This window comes from Perca flavescens, chromosome 9 (genome assembly GCF_004354835.1).
Source record: "Perca flavescens isolate YP-PL-M2 chromosome 9, PFLA_1.0, whole genome shotgun sequence".
Taxonomy (NCBI): domain Eukaryota; kingdom Metazoa; phylum Chordata; class Actinopteri; order Perciformes; family Percidae; genus Perca; species Perca flavescens.
The window spans coordinates 12,401,444-12,419,534 of record NC_041339.1 but is presented as its reverse complement, the minus strand read 5'-3'; the positions used below and the strand labels follow the sequence as shown (position 1 = coordinate 12,419,534).

The following is an 18,091-nucleotide window of genomic DNA, read 5'->3' as shown; positions in this document are numbered from 1 at the left end:
GACTAAGCATGTAAACTGTGTTGTTTGTTTATTCAGAATGGAATGGATCGCAAATGAATCCAAATGAAGAAAAGGTAAAAAAAAAACTCGACCCTAGCTCCCTCAGCCAAATAGTCATCAAGGCAGCAACATAATCAAAGCCCCGGAACCATACAGGAGACTTTCTTGTCTCAATCACCTAAGTAATACTGTCCTTTGCCACGGTCTGCATGCTGACGCACTGGCCGGCAACGCGCCGTATATAGGAGAGACCGTATCTGCTGCTAAAGGACTCGTAAGATATCTGAAACATGGCCTGGTTGCGCAATTATCGAAGACAGTGCTACAGATGGCCGAGACACGATTTAGCACAGTTTACCTCACACTCAAGTCAGTGCAGGACATATACCCAGAGCTACGGGAGAAGCATAGCTTTCTCCCCACAAAATACTGGCCCGACCCGGTCAAGTTTGGGCTCGGGCAGAGAATCTAAACTCTAGTGCACTACTCTGACCCCTGGTTCTATCCCAGTCCAAGCTGGTTCTTTTTGTGTGGAGTTTGCATGTTCTTCCAGACTTTCTTTGACGTCATATACTATGACATTTTTCACTACTTTTTTAGACAATGACTTTCTTTGACATGGATTACTATGACTTTTTTAATGTTTTTTTCCACATACTATGCTATTATCGTTTCAACTAACTTATTTTGTGGAATGGTGGCTTAGTGGTATTTTGACATACTATACTATGACTTTTTCTCACTTTTTTCGACATACTATACTATGATTTTTTTCTCACTTTTTTCAACATACTTATACTATGACTATTTTTTTTACATACTATACTATGACTTTTTTTCAACATACTATACTATGGCTTTTTTCAACATACTATACTATGACTTTTTTATCACTTTTTATGACACAAGACTTTTATTTATTCTGTCGACCTTTTGATCTTTTACTATACTATACTTTGACTATTTTTGACATACTAGACTATGACTTTTTTCAACATACCATACTATGACTTTTTTCAATATACTACATATGACCTTTATCGACATACTATACTTTTACTTTTTTTTATCACTTTATTCAACATACTATACTATGACTTTTTTATCACTTTTGTCGACATACTACTATTTTGACATACTATACTATGACTTTTTATCACTTTTTTCAACAAGAATTATGAATTATTATTACATATTTTCATGGTGTTATTCGACTGTTCAATGAAATTCATACTAATTAACTTCCCACACCAAATATTCTCACTACTTCACCTTCTTCTTATGCAGTTAAGTTTTGCGTGCAGTTTTGCTGCAGGTGGATATGATATATATGCTTGCAAAAGGAATTTTTTTTCACAACCTGGCAACTCACAGAAATACATAATTTTTTACATTAACAAAACCATTAGTTACTTTATAAAGTATGTATATATAGAAAGTGGTGCCAACATAACTATAGTGACTATTAAACACTTCAGTCAAATTCAACATAAACATTTCTTATACATTTCTTAATTTAGTTTTGAACAGAGCTGTTCATAATCACAGTTCATCTGAAGCATGATTTTCACTGATTACACATATTCACTGAGGTCAGTAAAGTGGTGGTTGGATATAATGCTTTCTTAAAAATCTGTCCTGTTTGTGCCATTCCCATCGTCCCTGCTACCTCTGTGCATCACAGAGTGCAGTGGTGCTCACAGCAGCTGCTTGGGGGAAATAACCACTTTTCAGTGTTGTCTGAACTGTATACTGAGATGAACAAGTGTCGGCTGTGTCAGCAGTCATTATTTCACCCTGCTTTAAATCCAGAGTGAGTGAGTCTGCTTCTACATCGTTCTCAGTCGCCCTCCTCTCCAGAGAGAAGCCTCCATTCAATCCAGTTGTTGGTTTGGGAGTTTTAGGCCACAAAAGACTGCTATCAGAGCTCAGAGTCAGCCCCAGAGGTGGATCAGTAAAACCTACCTCCACACTGGACAGAAAGTCTCCCAGTAATACTCCAAATCTCACACATCTGTCTTCCTCCCAGAATGATGGTACGTCTCTTTGCTCTTCTTTTGTCTCCTTCACCTCTTCTCCTTGTGGAGCCAATGTAGCAATCTGGGGTTTGTAGCTGACATGTTCCGGCTGGCTGTCAACAAGCATTGTTCCGGGATCTGACATTAGCAAAGGTGTCTCTGCTGTTGGTTCTGTGGGTCGTGATCCAACCTGGGATATGTCGACATGGATGGTGGGGTACACGTCGTCCCTCTCCTCCTGAGAGATCAAACTGATGGGCGACAGCGGAGGGTCGCTGTGGGTGGACGAGAAGGACGGTTCGCTTTCGTACAGCTGATGACCGAAAAAACAAACAAAAGAAAGCCATAAGTGATCAATGTATTGCAAGTATGTTTTTATCAAATTTCTGGTGTTCACTTGCTGCAGCTCACAAAGTTGCACGTTGCCAGAGTGAAAGCAGAAAGTGACAGCTGACATTACTTCCTGCTGCAGTCTTGACTGGTAAACCTCTAGAACTTTTTTTTAGCATGTTTAGAAATTGTATTACAATGGTAATGATTGATTGACTGATTTCGGTCTTTTAGGAAATATTTTTGATAGCATATAACTATGCTTGTATTGTAGGTGTTAGTGCAGTTGCTAGCTGTTGCTGTTTTTCACATTTCCCATTAAAAGAGGGAAGCATGAACACATCAGCTCAAATTGATTACCTCCAGTAGTCTGATGGCATTACTGTTTCCTGGTTTTGGTAAGGTTTCATTAAGCCAGGCAGGTCTCCATGATATACATTTCTGTTTTATCCTGAGAAAGAAAGACAATTAGGTTTTAAAAGGCAGAGCAGTTTTTCCATTATTGATAATTATTGTTTATTATCTGATGCAGTAATGATGCAAAATGTACAGAATTTAGAAAACATTTTTATTCCAGTACTGTTTATTACTAATAATGGCAATTCCATATTTCAGGGGTCTTCAACATTTTTCAGGCCAAGGACCCCTAAGCTAAAAGATAGACAGAGTAGGGACCCCCTACTACATATACTGTTCAACATTAAGTTGCATTAAACTGGGCTGCATGGATGAAAATGAATTGCAGTGGATCCTTAAGCTTAACTGTATGGCTACCATATTAGGCATAGTAAGCTTATCTTCAATGTGTCAATTACATTTTTTTTTCACAAATAGGCCAATTTATCTTTGCTCTTAAAATGTTAGATTGTTTTTAATGTGTATTTCAGACATATACTGATTTTTGAAAGAACAAGTTTTGTTCACCTGTTGAATATATCTGTCATATTTCATAAAGCACACACTCAGTATCTCCACATCTTAAACCACCATCAGATTGGTGTGCTTTGACCACATACGCAGACTATAATCTTCTCAACAGGGTTTCTGTTCATGTTAATCGTGTGGCTTCTTATTCATGAAATTAGCCACAATTGTATCCATCCTGGTTACTAGTAAAACAAAACCTATGCGCATTCATAATCAGTTGCAGGAGATTGAGAAAAAAAGTGATGTTTATCCTCAGAATACTTTCACGATTATTAGATGATGTCTGTCTAACTGTTGTTTTCCATCAAACAATGTTATAAAGGCATAAATAATGCTTGAAAATACCTTTCCCTCACACAACTCCAGCACATCAGGTTTGCTATGATTGCTATAAAGAGGGTAAGGATGAAAACAGTCCAAATCACCAGGCCTACTACAGGATACAAGAAGAGAAAGACACAACAGTTTAGTAGAGTAGCTATCAAAAAGTTAAGAAAACAAAACACATTTTCTTTAATCTTTCCACCTAATGCTTTTTTGCCTGACATAAAGTGGAGGGGAATTAAAGTTACAGGCAAGTGCTTTCACAGAGCAGGCTTCATAGGTTGATGTTTGGGGACATGGGATGGCAGCAGGAGACTGACCTGCAGGGGTTTCCGGCTGAGAGCATATCCGGTTCCCCCGCTGCCCTTCTCCTGCTGAGGTGGATGCAGTCAGCTGCAGAGCCAGAGCTCCTTCAGGACAGTCCAGCCACATCTGTCTGGGGCCAGAGACAGACACCGTCTCTGGAAAAGGAATGGTAAATGGACTGCATTTACGGTATATAGCGCTTTTCTCACACATTACAGGTAACATTCATCCAATTCACGCACACACACACACACACACACACACACACACACACACACACACACACACACACACACACACTCATACAGTGGTGGCCGAGGCTGCCATACAAAGTGCCACCTGCTCATCAGATTAATATTCACGCACAATCACACACTGATGGCACAGCAACAGGACACATAGACATGTAGAGAGGGGCCAGGGATCGAACCACCAACCTTCCAATTGGTAATACTATAATTATTATAAAATTATAATTCCTGAGCCACATTCGCCCACAAGAGGAGAAAATGTCAGTCATGGTTTTTTTGTTTTTAGTTTGATGCAACTTTTTCTCTCCCACTGACCCACCGTGCCCGGGAACAGAATGAGAAACTTGTGCATGCACACTTTGACTCTTGAAAACACACGCAATAAAATCTATTATAAGCAAATCTTAGCACTAGTACAGTGGATGTAATGTCAAAAACATTCCCCAGTCTCTATGTCATATTATTTTTAATATGTTATATGACTTTTTTCACCACAACTGTCTGGCGACCCATGGAAATGATCTCATCATGAGCCCCTTGGCCATCGGGACCCCCAGGTTAGGAACCACAAAAAAATGCAGTTAGGCAACATCAACTGCCTTAATTCAATAGCTACATTCAATGTCTCACTCTCAACCTGAGTTTAACTTTTTAAAGAACTTCAATTTAAACCCAAGAACACAAGAGTATGTAGATAAAGGCTAAAATCAGTTTTTATCAGTGTGGTGCAGCCATACCTGCTATCTCCAGACTAACATCCGATTTGGGTAATTCATTATTATGTGACAATTTATGTTTTGAGATATAAGTAACTGCACAAAATGATAGGAATAAGATCATATTTCAGTAATTTTGAGTAAAACTTTAGGTGAAATGACTGAACAAAAGAGCGATTGTATCCAGTATACACACAACATGTCACATAAGAAAGAAAAAAAAAGAAGCTCTCAGGTGTTTTTACACTGAGGTTCCAGAAATAGTTGAAGCAGGATGGTTAGTAACAGCTCAACGGTTGCATGTGTGCATGTAGCCACATGGCTTCCTGTTCGTGGTCAAAGCAAGTTCTAGAAAACTCTATGATTCACTGAAAGGCACTGAGAAAATGATGACAACCAGTGTTTGAAACATGAATTTGCTCTCTAGTGAACATCTGCATTCCTCAGTTATATGTCGAGAACACTGCCAAATACATATTCAAACGTACAATTAGTTTATAACAACAAGAGGTTTATAGGATATAACTAAAAGCCAGGCTTTCTGAGACAAAACTGTCAATGTATGGCGATTTATTGTCTTAATCAATGTTTTAACATTTGTTATGCTCTATTGGCTCTATTTCTTATGTGGATATTGGCTGTAAATAACAAAAAAATAACAAATGCATAAAACAAGCAAGCATGAGGTTGCTGTTCCACTTTCACCACATTACTGGAAGTGAGAGGTGAAATACCCTGCTGATGCACTGAAGCTTTGTGGGAGGAGAGTATCAATGGAATGCTGGCTGCACACTTTCCTTTATGTAACAGTGGCTTGTGAAACACAATATATGCATACTACTGCATATGTGCTTTTCCCCACACGTGTGCATACACATAGGCATGCTAGGTAAAGCGCACACACCCACACACCCACACACCCATACACACACATACACACAGCCTCGGTATGGAGGTGAATGGTTTGTGGTGCTCACAGTATTGAAAAAGTAGATGAAAATGCAGAACATCTTTTGTATTATGGACTGGCTAGAACAGCCTACATATGTTCTTATGTTCACAGGGAGGGCTACAACTAACAATTACTTTCATTGCTGAATTCTTTCTAGATTAGTTATTTAAAATGTTTTTCACAATGTCCCAAATACCAAGGGGAAGTCTTAAATTCACTTGCTTTGTCAAACTTACAATTTAGAACAAAAATATTCCATTTTCAATCACATAAGACAACAAAAAGCAAAAATTTCGAACCACTAATTGTAAGAAAAACATTGCTTAAGCAATTTATCGATTATCAAAATAGCACCTGATAAATTTTCTGCCGATCCACTTATTGTTTAATTAGTCAGTCCATTCAGCTATATTCAGTGGTGTAGACTATGTGATATGCCGGTATGCGCAGTATACCCACTAAGAAAGCTCCGGGATTTCCATATACCCAGTTAAAAATGCCCAATGACACGCATACAACATACTTTCCATTATATTATTGATATATTTTGAATTGTCATCTGTGTTTTCCTTCGCAAAGGCTAAATAAAAGGTATTTCCTCCATAAATTGGTGCAAAAACGTCTATCAGAATGCAGGAAATTAAGTCTGTGATGCTCAAAATTTCCCTGGGGGAGGACACCCAGACCCCCCACTTTGATATATCCATTCTGGTCCATATATTTATATAGTGTAGTATACCTGCTAAAATACATTAGACTACACCACTGGCTATGTTCACATAAATAAGACAATCCCACACACAGGGACACAGTGCAACTGCTCACTGCTGAGTTGTGTGTTGCTGAAGTCCAGCATCTGGAGATAGATTGTGTAGTTTGTGATGAAGCCTTTCTGCTTGTCTACAGGCAGCTCGTCCCACTGGATCTGGATCCGTCTGGCCTCATGGACCAGTACTGACATATTTGGACCACACACTGGCTCTAAAACACATACAAATGAGACAGAGACCAGATAACGAGTGTAGATTGAGTATATAAAGGCATATAACATGTGATTTCTGAATCCCTCATGTGCAAAATCTATCACATTATATAAACTTAAAATTAAAAATATAGGAATAAACTGTTTTTGGGACATGTGGCATCTATGAATCTTACTCAGTTCTTTGGAGTAGACCAGACGGGATGATGGAGCACTGACACCTCTAGTGGTCACAGCATACAGAGAGACATTGTACCTCACACCTGAAGTCAGGCCTGAAACAATACTATCATCATAAGCTCTACTAGGTTTCACAAAACTTTCAACTTTGCTTATGAATGTTGGCTGCAGCTGTAGTAAGGTTATTCATTTTAAATTCTCAACAGTTACAGTATACAGTACATTTTATACAGTAAAATTAGAAAAGCACACAGTAGTGTAATTCACCAACTGCCCACAAGAGGCCACTGCTTTATCTCAGTTGAAGCGCTTTCTAAGTGTACGTCTTGTGCCATGCAATAGTTTTGTGTTATTTCATATATTTTCTGTGTGTTGTGTACCTGTGATTAAAGTGTTGTTTTGATCTTTAGCCACTTGTTGCCACTGCAGCTCTGCCGCAGGTACACTTGTCCATTCTAACACATAGTGCAGTGGTTCTCCTCCAGATGTTGAGCGCTGTTTTTTCCCCGGCCATGACCAGGAGACAAACACAGCACTGCCATTTGCTGCAGGGGCCAACAGTCTCAAAACAGGTATGACATCACCTAAACAGTTAAGATACCAAGAAATGATTACACTTTATTGGTCTTTTTTTAAACATGTTTTGCTCGGTTTTATCTTTTGTGTCTTATATTTGTGTACCTGAGGGTCTGAGTGGCACATTAGTCGGTGGAGACATTCCATACAAGGTGACAGCACTGATGCTTAATGCCTGGACCTCTGCTGGTACCTGAACTGAACATGGGCTCAAAGCTGCACAACCGGTCACTTCCTGTTTCTGGTCATTACCCAGAAAGATCTTGTACTGTTGCACCGCACCAGTGTAATCATCTGGTGATGGAGGCTGGGGTAGAAGTCCATCAATCATCATCTTTTCGACATCATCCAGTAAGTAAGTTTTTAAGGAATACATTGACAGTTTGGGAAATATGGTTATTCTTTGCCCGGAGTTAGATGAGAAGATTAATACCACTGTCATATCTGCCAATTAAAGACGAACCCACAGCTAACCGATGGGCAGCTTAGCTCTAGTCTCCATAAAGACTGGAAACATGGCAAAACAGATAGCTTGGCTCAGTCCAATGGTAACAAAATCCACCTAGCAGCACATTTAATGCTCACTAATTAACACATAACACATAAAGTGCCAAGAGAAAGTTATTTTCACCATACAGATATTTAAGTGGTAGCAATCTTTTCATTCAGTAACCCCGTAAGAAAGCAAATTAGCAATTTTCTCAAAATAGCATTTAAAGGTCCCATATTGTAAAAAGTGAGATTTACAAGTCCTTTGATTATAAAGCAGGTCGAGGTGCTATATAAATACTGTGAAAGTATCAAAACGCTCAATTCACAGAAAAATGCACACAGTGCATATTCAGAAACTGTGCCTTTAAACAAACCATTTGTACTTCCGTAAGGTTGTGATGTCACAACTATAATATATATATAGGTAGAAAGGGTTGTTACAGTTATTCATTGGCTAAAATAACGATGCAGAGTGCAGATGCAAAAGACCGAGAATGCTGACCAATCAGAGCAGACTGGGCTTTTTGGGAAGGGGGCTTAAAGAGACAGGTGCTAAAGCGAAGTGTAAAATAATGTGTTTTTTGAACATTAAAGCATGTAAACATGTTCTAGTAGAAACCCAAAATATAAGTATGAAACCTAAAAATGAGCATGATGTAGGACCTTTAATCTTACTTAAGTAGTGTACGTATTTCTCGATGAATGTATCAAGTTTCTGGTATTTGGTATATCTTTGTATTACAAAATGGGCAATATCAATTTTTAAAAGCCAGAGATAATAAATAGCTATGACGCATTACCTGCCACAAAACAGTCACCATCCGCAGCCCATTGGTACCCAGGCTGCCTAACACCCTCCACACACGCAACTGCTGAGATGGACCTAAAGATAAGTTTAACCACAAGATGTGGGTTTTGTATGAGTGATGACAAACTATCATATTATCACATTCAGACTGCCTCTGTTACATGATAAGTAAAAACTGTGAGCTTGCCTTTCCCAGGACTTCTCCCCACCACAGATGGGCTCCATTTGCTGCAGAAGGACCTTTTGGTGGAGTTTGACCTGGACGTGTCACATGTTCTCATCTGGAACTCATATTCAGTCAGAGGCCTCAGTCCGTCCACTTGTATCCGACCCTCACTGAGTTCTGTTTCCTCTCCCACTTCCTAGAAGACATTGAGACATTGCGTCACCCGCACATTGCCCAATTCTGCAAATAACCACAAAGCTATCATGGGTGTCATAAAATCAATTTACCCAGGCGGCATTATCTGTGCGGAGCCTGACATCGGATCTGAGATGCTCTGAGGATTCAGAGGTTTTCCATTGCAATATGGCTGCCATGGAGTTATTCCCAAACTCTATCTGCATGATACATGGCGTCTCTGGTATCACTGCAATACAATAGAACATAAAAAAGCATGCACTCAAAGGGCAGTGATTATCCAGCATGATGAGCTCCCCCAGCCCGCCCAAATAACTCCAAAACAAAAATTACGGGTCACAGCCGAGGAGACCGACGTTTGCTACTGATTTTTCTTTTGACAAAATGTAAATAAAGAAATGATGTTTTTGGTGCACTCTCACTGAATCACGAGGTTATGAATGCATGGTGATATTTTTGCAATGTAGTCTAGGGATTACCTCGACGATGCAGCTCTTCTGTCTCTCTCTCTCTCTCTCTCTCTCTCTCTCTTTTTTTTTTTTTTTAAAGAGCTTTATTTATTCTTCTGTCTCTCCTCTCGCATTTGGGTTAAGTGGCATCGGCACATGCAGTTCAACATCACATCTCCTTAAGTCCTCTAATATTTCCTCATTTATGTCATCAACACATCCATGATTCATGGAAATGTTGTGTAAAACAAGGTCATATTTGTCCTTGTATTTATGTGTGGTTTACAAAAATAGGAACTGCTGGGTCCGTGAGATGAGAGAAGCAAAGTGTATGCACGGTGTGCACACTCTACATTACGGCCAAGCATGCCCCCTTAAAATAGCTTGTGAATAACGCGGCACTGACTTTAGACCAGGTTTTTCCTGGTCAGTGGCGGAATTGTTTTCTGAAACTGCAAAATAGCACTAGGGAACCTTTTTTACGGGAACACGCCTCCTCTTTTTGCTGAACCGCCCCCAGGAGTGCTAATTTACCGAGGTGAGTCTGTGGAGGGAAAAGTCTGCTGTGCGTCGGGTGCAAAATAGGAATGATACATGCGTCGGTCTACAAAGGCAATTGCCCTGGGTGCAAGATATGGCCCTATCAAGTTAACTGAAACAGCAACAAAGTTGGGCAGAGGCAGCGGGCCAACTGTAGACTTCAAAGACATAATACAAAGACAGAGAAACAGTAGCCAAGTCAAATTAGTCAAACTTTGACGATAGAACAAAACGACAGTTCACAGGTTGACTCATTTCTCCAGAAAATACTGCGTAGATGCACTCGCCTTCATAAAGATAAGTGTATTCAAGTGAAATGAATGAGCAGCTTACCTATATCCTTTACACAGAAGGTGAATGGATCAGATTGAGATGCTCCAAAGTGGTTGTAAGCAGTGATAATCAACTGGTATTTATTGTTTTCATCAATCATTGCTCGGGGTATGGTGATTTCTTCAGCATACTGGATCTGATCTAAAAGTATCTGGGTCCCATTTTCTCTGATAATAAAATGTGTTAAAAAATAAGGTTTGCTCTTGTCAAAAGCATATAATGACCTGCAAGAAAACAATAATAATAATAGCTTAATTTGACCTAATTATAAAACCATACCTGTTGACTGAAATGTTGTAGGTAGTAAGGATGTGTGTTTTCTGTCCTCTCTCCCATGTGCAGTCTATGAAATCTGAGCTCCTTGACATTTCACACATAATATGTTCAGGTTTATCTGGAGGGACTGGAAATAAAAGAGACAAACAATGAAGCAAATCACCATAATTTTAGTATTCCCACTGAGAAAGGCAAGAACTATGTGTACAATACTGCTCATTGACAAAAAGTGTAATATTACTTTTTCCCCACAGAGAATAATGGGAGCTAGTCTGCCAATGAGATTCTAACCGAATCTTTTCAATGTGTCTATAGCTTCCTCAAAATGTAAGACAGAAAGGTCATTTAAACTTCACATTTTGAGAGTCCACCGTGGCCTCCATGCAGAATCGCGATAGTATCCACCCGAAACACTAACAACTACCTGGCAATTACATAGTTTGCAGATTTATTCTCTTCAGATAATATTGCCCTTTCTTTAAAAAATTTCAATTTTCAATTTCAATTCACAAGTCTACTATGACACGTAAGAGCCAACTGTACATACGCCCGCCATGTAGGTCCAGTCCATTAACAATTAGAGGCTTGAGATCAACACGCTCCAGCTCCACGCAGATCAGTTTAGATTGTGGCATCCGGACATTGAACAGCCTGAACATCATCGTGGTGCAATTTACTTTCTTCAAAGAATTCACAGTCTCACCATTCAGCTCCAGGGATATTGTGAAACTGGAATACAGTAACATAACTGCATCTGAACACGCGGGCTATTACATATCTGAATTTATTTTATACATAAATGTAGGTACTATATATATTTTGTATCATATTTCAACAATTCTTACCCCCGTTTACATTCTTTGGTGCGGTAGTACACAGTCAGGTTTGAGCCAATGAGGAAGGGTGGAGCTGGTTCTACTGTCAGCTTGCCCTTGGTAACTAAGCGCTGGCAGCCAGCGGGGAGCAGAGGGAAATCTGTCCAGAAAAAAAAAACAGACCCAAAGGTTTACATAGCAGTGCTATCCAAAGTAAATATAAATGGACTGTTTTTATATAGCGCTTTTCCAGTCTCAACGACTACTCAAAGTGATTTTATATAGTACAGGAACCATTCACACGCTGTGGCTGCCATACAAGGTGCCACCTGCTCACCAGATAAACATCCACATACATGCACAGCATCAGGGGCAACTCCAGGTTCAGTGTCTTGCCCAAGGACACTTTGACATGGGACTGCAGGGGTAGTCCCACCAACTTTCCAATTGGCAGGCAACTGCTCTACCACTGAGCCACAGTGAGGAATTATCTTTGGTTTTATAAGGTTTCAAATTAGATGGTACATTTGAATACCTGTCATACGGTAAACATGTTTAAATTCCAAGATGCAGGGACGTGATTCTGTAATGCAAACTATCCCCTCTCTTCCCATTTTATTGTCATTCATTTTTATAAGCATTCCCCAATGCTTTCTTTGCAATAACACATGCCAAGAAAAGTTTGATAGAAAAAATGTGTCTTTCCATGATCATTTAACCTCTATACAAAAAAAAATCGAAACACTTGATCAGGGCTGCAAAGGTAAAATCCTGTTTTTCTCACCGAATCAGGAAACAAGCTAGTAGTAATAACGTGGATAGATGGATGAATGGATATATAGGTACCGTTATACTCACGCTTTATGGAAAAACTGAGAAGTATAATAATGAATCTCCAAAGGGTTGAGCTCATTTTTCTTAAACTCTTAGAACCCACTCAGCATTACTCAGAAGCTGCAACAGAAAGTTTTTTTTTTTAATCATAAATCACCAAATTCATCACCAATTTCTTTCTAAAGAATAACTTCATGGGAATTTCCGCATATGAAATGCTTTAAAACTTACCTCAGCAATCTGTGTACAGGAGATGTTCTGGCAATAGGAAGAGACTGCAACACATGCACCATAGCAGATCAGATAAGAGAAAAGACATTTGTGACACTGCGTTATCCTGCTGATCATGTGATTTTAGAAGAAATCTCAAAAGTACATAATGTTCAATCCAGTAATTATTACACGTTTTCAACATGACCCCCGCAAACCATCAAGTTACGTAAGTAGATGTGTTCAGATAAAGCTCACCAGAATTCATGCCGTCTCCGTGCCTTTGTAATGCCTTTAAGGTTTTCTTATCAAGAGACAATCCAACAAGTTTTTAGCCACCGTTACATCTCCCTCAGATGACTTGTGAGATGCATCTGACTTAAGTAATTTCTGTTGCATGAATTAAACATCTTAAAGAGGCCAGTGACCTAGTTTGGTGGTAACACAAAAACTTTGAACATTGGCTTCAGTACTTTGGTGCCCTACTTCATCACCACAATGGTTCAGTTGACTATAAATGTCAGTTTGCTGAGAACCTGCTCTCATTAAACATGCTGCTGTCAGCACCAACATGTAACATTCTGAGTGACACCAATGTTTTACTTTAAAAAAGATGCTGAACGCAGCTTTACAGCAATCTCATTATTATTTTTGTTTCCATTAGTCCTGGGACTTCTACGTTTTTTTTTGTAACAATAACTCTTAATGTGAATACGTCACACCGGTTTTAAAATCCCTTCATTGGCTACCAGCCCGTCTTAGAATGGATTTTTAAAATTGTAATGATCACTTTAATGACTTGTACGGGGTTAGCTCCAATATACAGTTGTATTCAAAATAATAGCAGTGTGATTTAAAAAGTGAATAATGTTCAAAATCCTTTGAATAGCTTTAAGTCCATAATATCAAAGCATCGGGAACACTGCACATTCAATTCTAAATCAAAACATGACCAAAAATGTATCAAGTTTGTGTTATACCTTTACAAGTGAAGAAAGTGAAGAAAAAGGAATATTAGGCTGTTCAAAAAAATAGCAGTATTTGCATTTTTCTTTACAAATTCAAACATTTACTGTATAAACTGAAAAATGCCTCAAGGGGTTGCTTTACTTTGAATCACTGCACTAATATTTAGTTGCATAACCGATATTTATGAGAACTGCTTCACATCTGTGTTGCATGGAGTTGACCAACTTCTGGCACCTGTGAATCGGGATTCCAGCCCAGGACGATTGCACTGGAATGTCCACAATTCCTCTGCATTACTGGGTTTTGCCTCAGAAAGAGCATTTTTGATGTCACCTATGGGATTGAGGTCTGGGGATTGGGCTGGCCACTCCATAACATCAATCTTTTTCATCTGGAACCAAGACTTTGCTCGCTTACTGTTGTGTTTTGGGTCATTGTCTTGTTGAAAGACCTCAAAGGCATTTCCTCTTCAGCATAAGGCAACATGACCTCTTCAAGTATTTTGATGTATTAAAACTGATCCATGATCCCTGGTATACGATAAACAGGCCAAACACCACAGTATGAGAAACATCCCCATAACATGATTTTTGCACCACCATGCTTTACTGTCTTCACAGTACTTGACTTCAGTGCATGGGGGTCGTCGGACAAAAGCCCCTAGACACAAAAAGAACAATTTTGCTCTCATCAGTCCACAGAATTCTCCTTTGGCCAGTCAATGTGTCCTTTGGCAAATTTCCAAATTTCCAGCAATGGGACTTTGCGGGGGCTTCTAGCTGATAGCTTTGCTTCACATAGCCTTCTTCTGATCGTAACAGTACTCACAGGTAACTGTAAGTCTTCTTTGATTTTCCTGGAGCTGATCATTGGGTGAGCCTTTGCCATTTTGGCTATTCTTCGATCCATTCGAATGGTAGTTGACCGTTATTTCCCATGTCGTTCAGGCTTTGGTTGCCATTTCAAGGCATTTGAAATCATTTTGGTTGAGCAGCCTATAGTTTTTTGCACTTCTTTATATGTTTCCCCCTCTTCAATCAACTTTTTAATCAAAGTCCGCTGTTCCTCAGAGCAATGACTGGAACGACCCATTTTGCTGAGTATTTCAGTGTGAAATGCACATAACCAGCATGCACAACATTTGCTTCCTTCCTTCCATAACTGACGCCTGTATCTTCACAGAATCAATCACCTCACTAAGTGAACACAACACTGCTATGATTTTGAACATGCCTCTTTCAATTACAGATTAAATTACACAGAATGAGCGGCATGCATGTCATGATTTATGGGTCTGTTGGTTTTCTATGACTCTACAACACTTACTAGTAAATTGCCATGTAGAAATATCACTTCTACCAAAATATTTGAGCACGTGCTTATTAAATAGGTCTAGGTATTAGTTTAGGTATAAGTCTAGGTTTAGGGATTTAAAATGCTGAACTGTACTCCCACCATCTTGCATGCCTCTTTAACAATTTTAGCAAGGGAGTTTTTATCTTTAATACCAGGTTACCATACCAGCAGATGATTCAAAATGAGATTACAGACTATATAAAAGCTCCGTAGAACAATGCCAACATGGTCTTGTCAATTTGGAATTTGACAAGCTTTTCTAAGCAAAATAGGTGCTGCTGGCCTTTTTTGTGTGTGTAGAATATCAGTATTTGAATCGAATTTCAGACGGTTGTCAATCGTAGTGCCCAAATATTTGTAAGTCGTAACCATTTCCACTGTGTGACCCTGGAAATCAGTGCTTTGAAGAGCTGTGGGGGTTCACCTAAAATCTACACACATCTTTTGTTTTAGAAACAGAAAAAGTTGTAAGTAAGCATTTTTGCACCAGGAAACAACAAACTCATTGACATCTGGGCCATGACCATAGATTGTTAATATTAATGGACAAAGCATCTGGTTCGGCGAAGTGCTGCAAAAGCGGAAGTGCCTTAAACCTGCATTCTATCTGAACTCCAGCAGGGGGAGACACGTGCGGTTGCAAAAGGAGGTCGGTTTCTGTAGAAGTCTATGAGAAAGTGACCAACTTCTCAATTGATTTATTACCTCAGTAAACATTTTCATGAGTTTATGGTCTCAATCGCTAGTTTTAAGGCTTCTGCAACACAGAATGATGTTCATTTTTTAAATTATGGTCTTGTTTATTTTAAAATCAGTGATAAAGCAGGGGGTGTTTTAGGGTGTGGCTGTGATGTGATTGCCAGTGAAGGTCCATCCATCCATCCATCCATCTTCGTCCGCTTATCCGGTGTCGGGTCGCGGGGGGAGCAGCTCCAGCAGGGGACCCCAAACTTCCCTTTCCCGAGCAACATTAACCAGCTCCGACTGGGGGATCCCGAGGCGTTCCCAGGCCAGGTTGGAGATATAATCCCTCCACCTAGTCCTGGGTCTTCCCCGAGGCCTCCTCCCAGCTGGATGTGCCTGGAACACCTCCCTAGGGAGGCGCCCAGGGGGCATCCTTACCAGATGCCCGAACCACCTCAACTGGCTCCTTTCGACGCAAAGGAGCAGCGGCTCTCCTCCGAGCTCCTCACGGATGACTGAGCTTCTCACCCTATCTCTAAGGGAGACGCCAGCCACCCTCCTGAGGAAACCCATTTCAGCCGCTTGTACCCTGGATCTCGTTCTTTCGGTCATGACCCAGCCTTCATGCCCATAGGTGAGGGTAGGAACGAAAACTGACCCGGTAGATCGAGAGCTTTGCCTTCTGGCTCAGCTCTCTTTTCGTCTACAACGGTGCGATAGATTGAATGCAATACCGCACCCGCTGCGCCCGATTCTCCGACCAATCTCCCGCTCCATTGTCCCCTCACTCGCGAACACAACCCCAAGGTACTTGAACTCCTTCACTTGGGGTAAGGACTCATTCCCTACCTGGAGAAGGCATTCCATCGGTTTCCTGCTGAGAACCATGGCCTCAGATTTAGAGGTGCTGATCCTCATCCCAACCGCTTCACACTCGGTTGCGAACCGATCCAGTGAGTGCTGAAGGTCGCAGGCCGATGATGCCATCAGGACCACATCATCTGCAAAGAGCAGCGATGAGATCCCCAGCCCAACCAAACTGCAACCCCTCCCCACCCGACTATGCCTCGATATCCTGTCCATAAATACTACAAACAGGATTGGTGACAAAGCGCAGCCCTGGCGGAGGCCAACCCTCACCTGAAACGAGTCCGACTTACTACCGAGAACCGGACACAGCTCTCGCTTTGGTTGCACAGAGATTGGATGGCCCTGAGAAGAGACCCCCTCACCCCATACTCCCGCAGCACCTCCCACAGTATCTCCCGGGGACCCGGTCATACGCCTTCTCCAAATCCACAAAACACATGTAGACCGGTTGGGCATACTCCCAGGCTCCCTCCAGGATCCTTGCGAGAGAAGAGCTGGTCCGTTGTTCCACGACCAGGACGGAATCCGCATTGTTCCTCCTCAACCCGAGGTTCGACTATTGGCGAACCCTCCTTTCCAACACCTTGGGTAGACTTTACCAGGGAGGCTGAGAAGTGTGATACCCCTATAATTGGCACACACCCTCTGGTCCCCCTTTTTAAAAGGGAACCACCACCCCAGTCTGCCACTCCTTTGGCACCGTCCCAGACTTCCACGCAATGTTGAAAAGGCGTGTCAACCAGGACAGCCCCTCCACACCCAGAGCCTTGAGCATTTCTGGACGGATCTCATCAATCCCGGGGCTTTGCCACTGTGTAGTTGTTTGACTACATCAGTGACTTCCGCCTGGGAAATCGGCGACAATCCCCCATTATCCTCCAGCTCTGCCTCTAACATAGAGGGCGATTAGTCGGATTCAGGAGTTCCTCAAAGTGCTCCTTCCACCGCCCTATTACCTCCTCAGTTGAGGTCAACAGTGTCCCATCCTTACTGTACACAGCTTGGATGGTTCCCCGCTTCCCCCTCCTGAGGTGGCGAACAGTTTTCCAGAAGCACTTTGGTGCCGACCGAAAGTCCTTCTCCATGTCTTCTCCAAACTTCTCCCACACCCGCTGCTTTGCCTCTTTCACGGCAGAGGCTGCAGCCCTTCGGGCCCTTCGGTACCCTGCAACTGCCTCCGGAGTCCTCCGGGATAACATATCCCGGAAAGACTCCTTCTTCAGTCGGACGGCTTCCCTGACCACGGTGTCCACCACGGTGTTCGTGGGTTACCGCCCCTTGAGGCACCTAAGACCCTAAGACCACAGCTCCTCGCCGCAGCTTCAGCAATGGAAACTTTGAACATTGTCCACTCGGGTTCAATGCCCCCAGCCTCCACAGGGATGCACGAAAAGCTCCGCCGGAGGTGTGAGTTGAAAGTCTGTTGGACAGGGGCCTCCTCCAGACGTTCCCAATTTACCCGCACTACCCGTTTGGGCTTACCAGGTCTGTCCAGAGTCTTCCCCCACCCTCTGACCCAACTCACCACCAGA

General features: G+C 41.3%; 1 protein-coding gene across 1 annotated transcript; it reads right to left on the bottom strand.

Moving 5' to 3' along the window:
* Window positions 1–1,153: 1,153 nt before the first annotated feature.
* il23r (interleukin 23 receptor) lies at window positions 1,154–12,566 on the bottom strand. The gene is made up of 16 exons (XM_028587990.1): window positions 12,495–12,566; window positions 11,667–11,796; window positions 11,369–11,550; window positions 10,825–10,948; window positions 10,546–10,712; window positions 9,316–9,452; window positions 9,050–9,224; window positions 8,855–8,937; window positions 7,668–7,869; window positions 7,367–7,570; window positions 6,983–7,081; window positions 6,650–6,805; window positions 3,920–4,060; window positions 3,621–3,708; window positions 2,709–2,799; window positions 1,154–2,331 (listed from the first exon to the last, which is right to left on the bottom strand). Exons 1-16 carry the CDS (start codon window positions 12,547–12,549, stop codon window positions 1,666–1,668), a joined length of 2,700 nt encoding a protein of 899 aa, XP_028443791.1. The 5' UTR covers window positions 12,550–12,566; the 3' UTR covers window positions 1,154–1,665.
* Window positions 12,567–18,091: the final 5,525 nt, after the last annotated feature.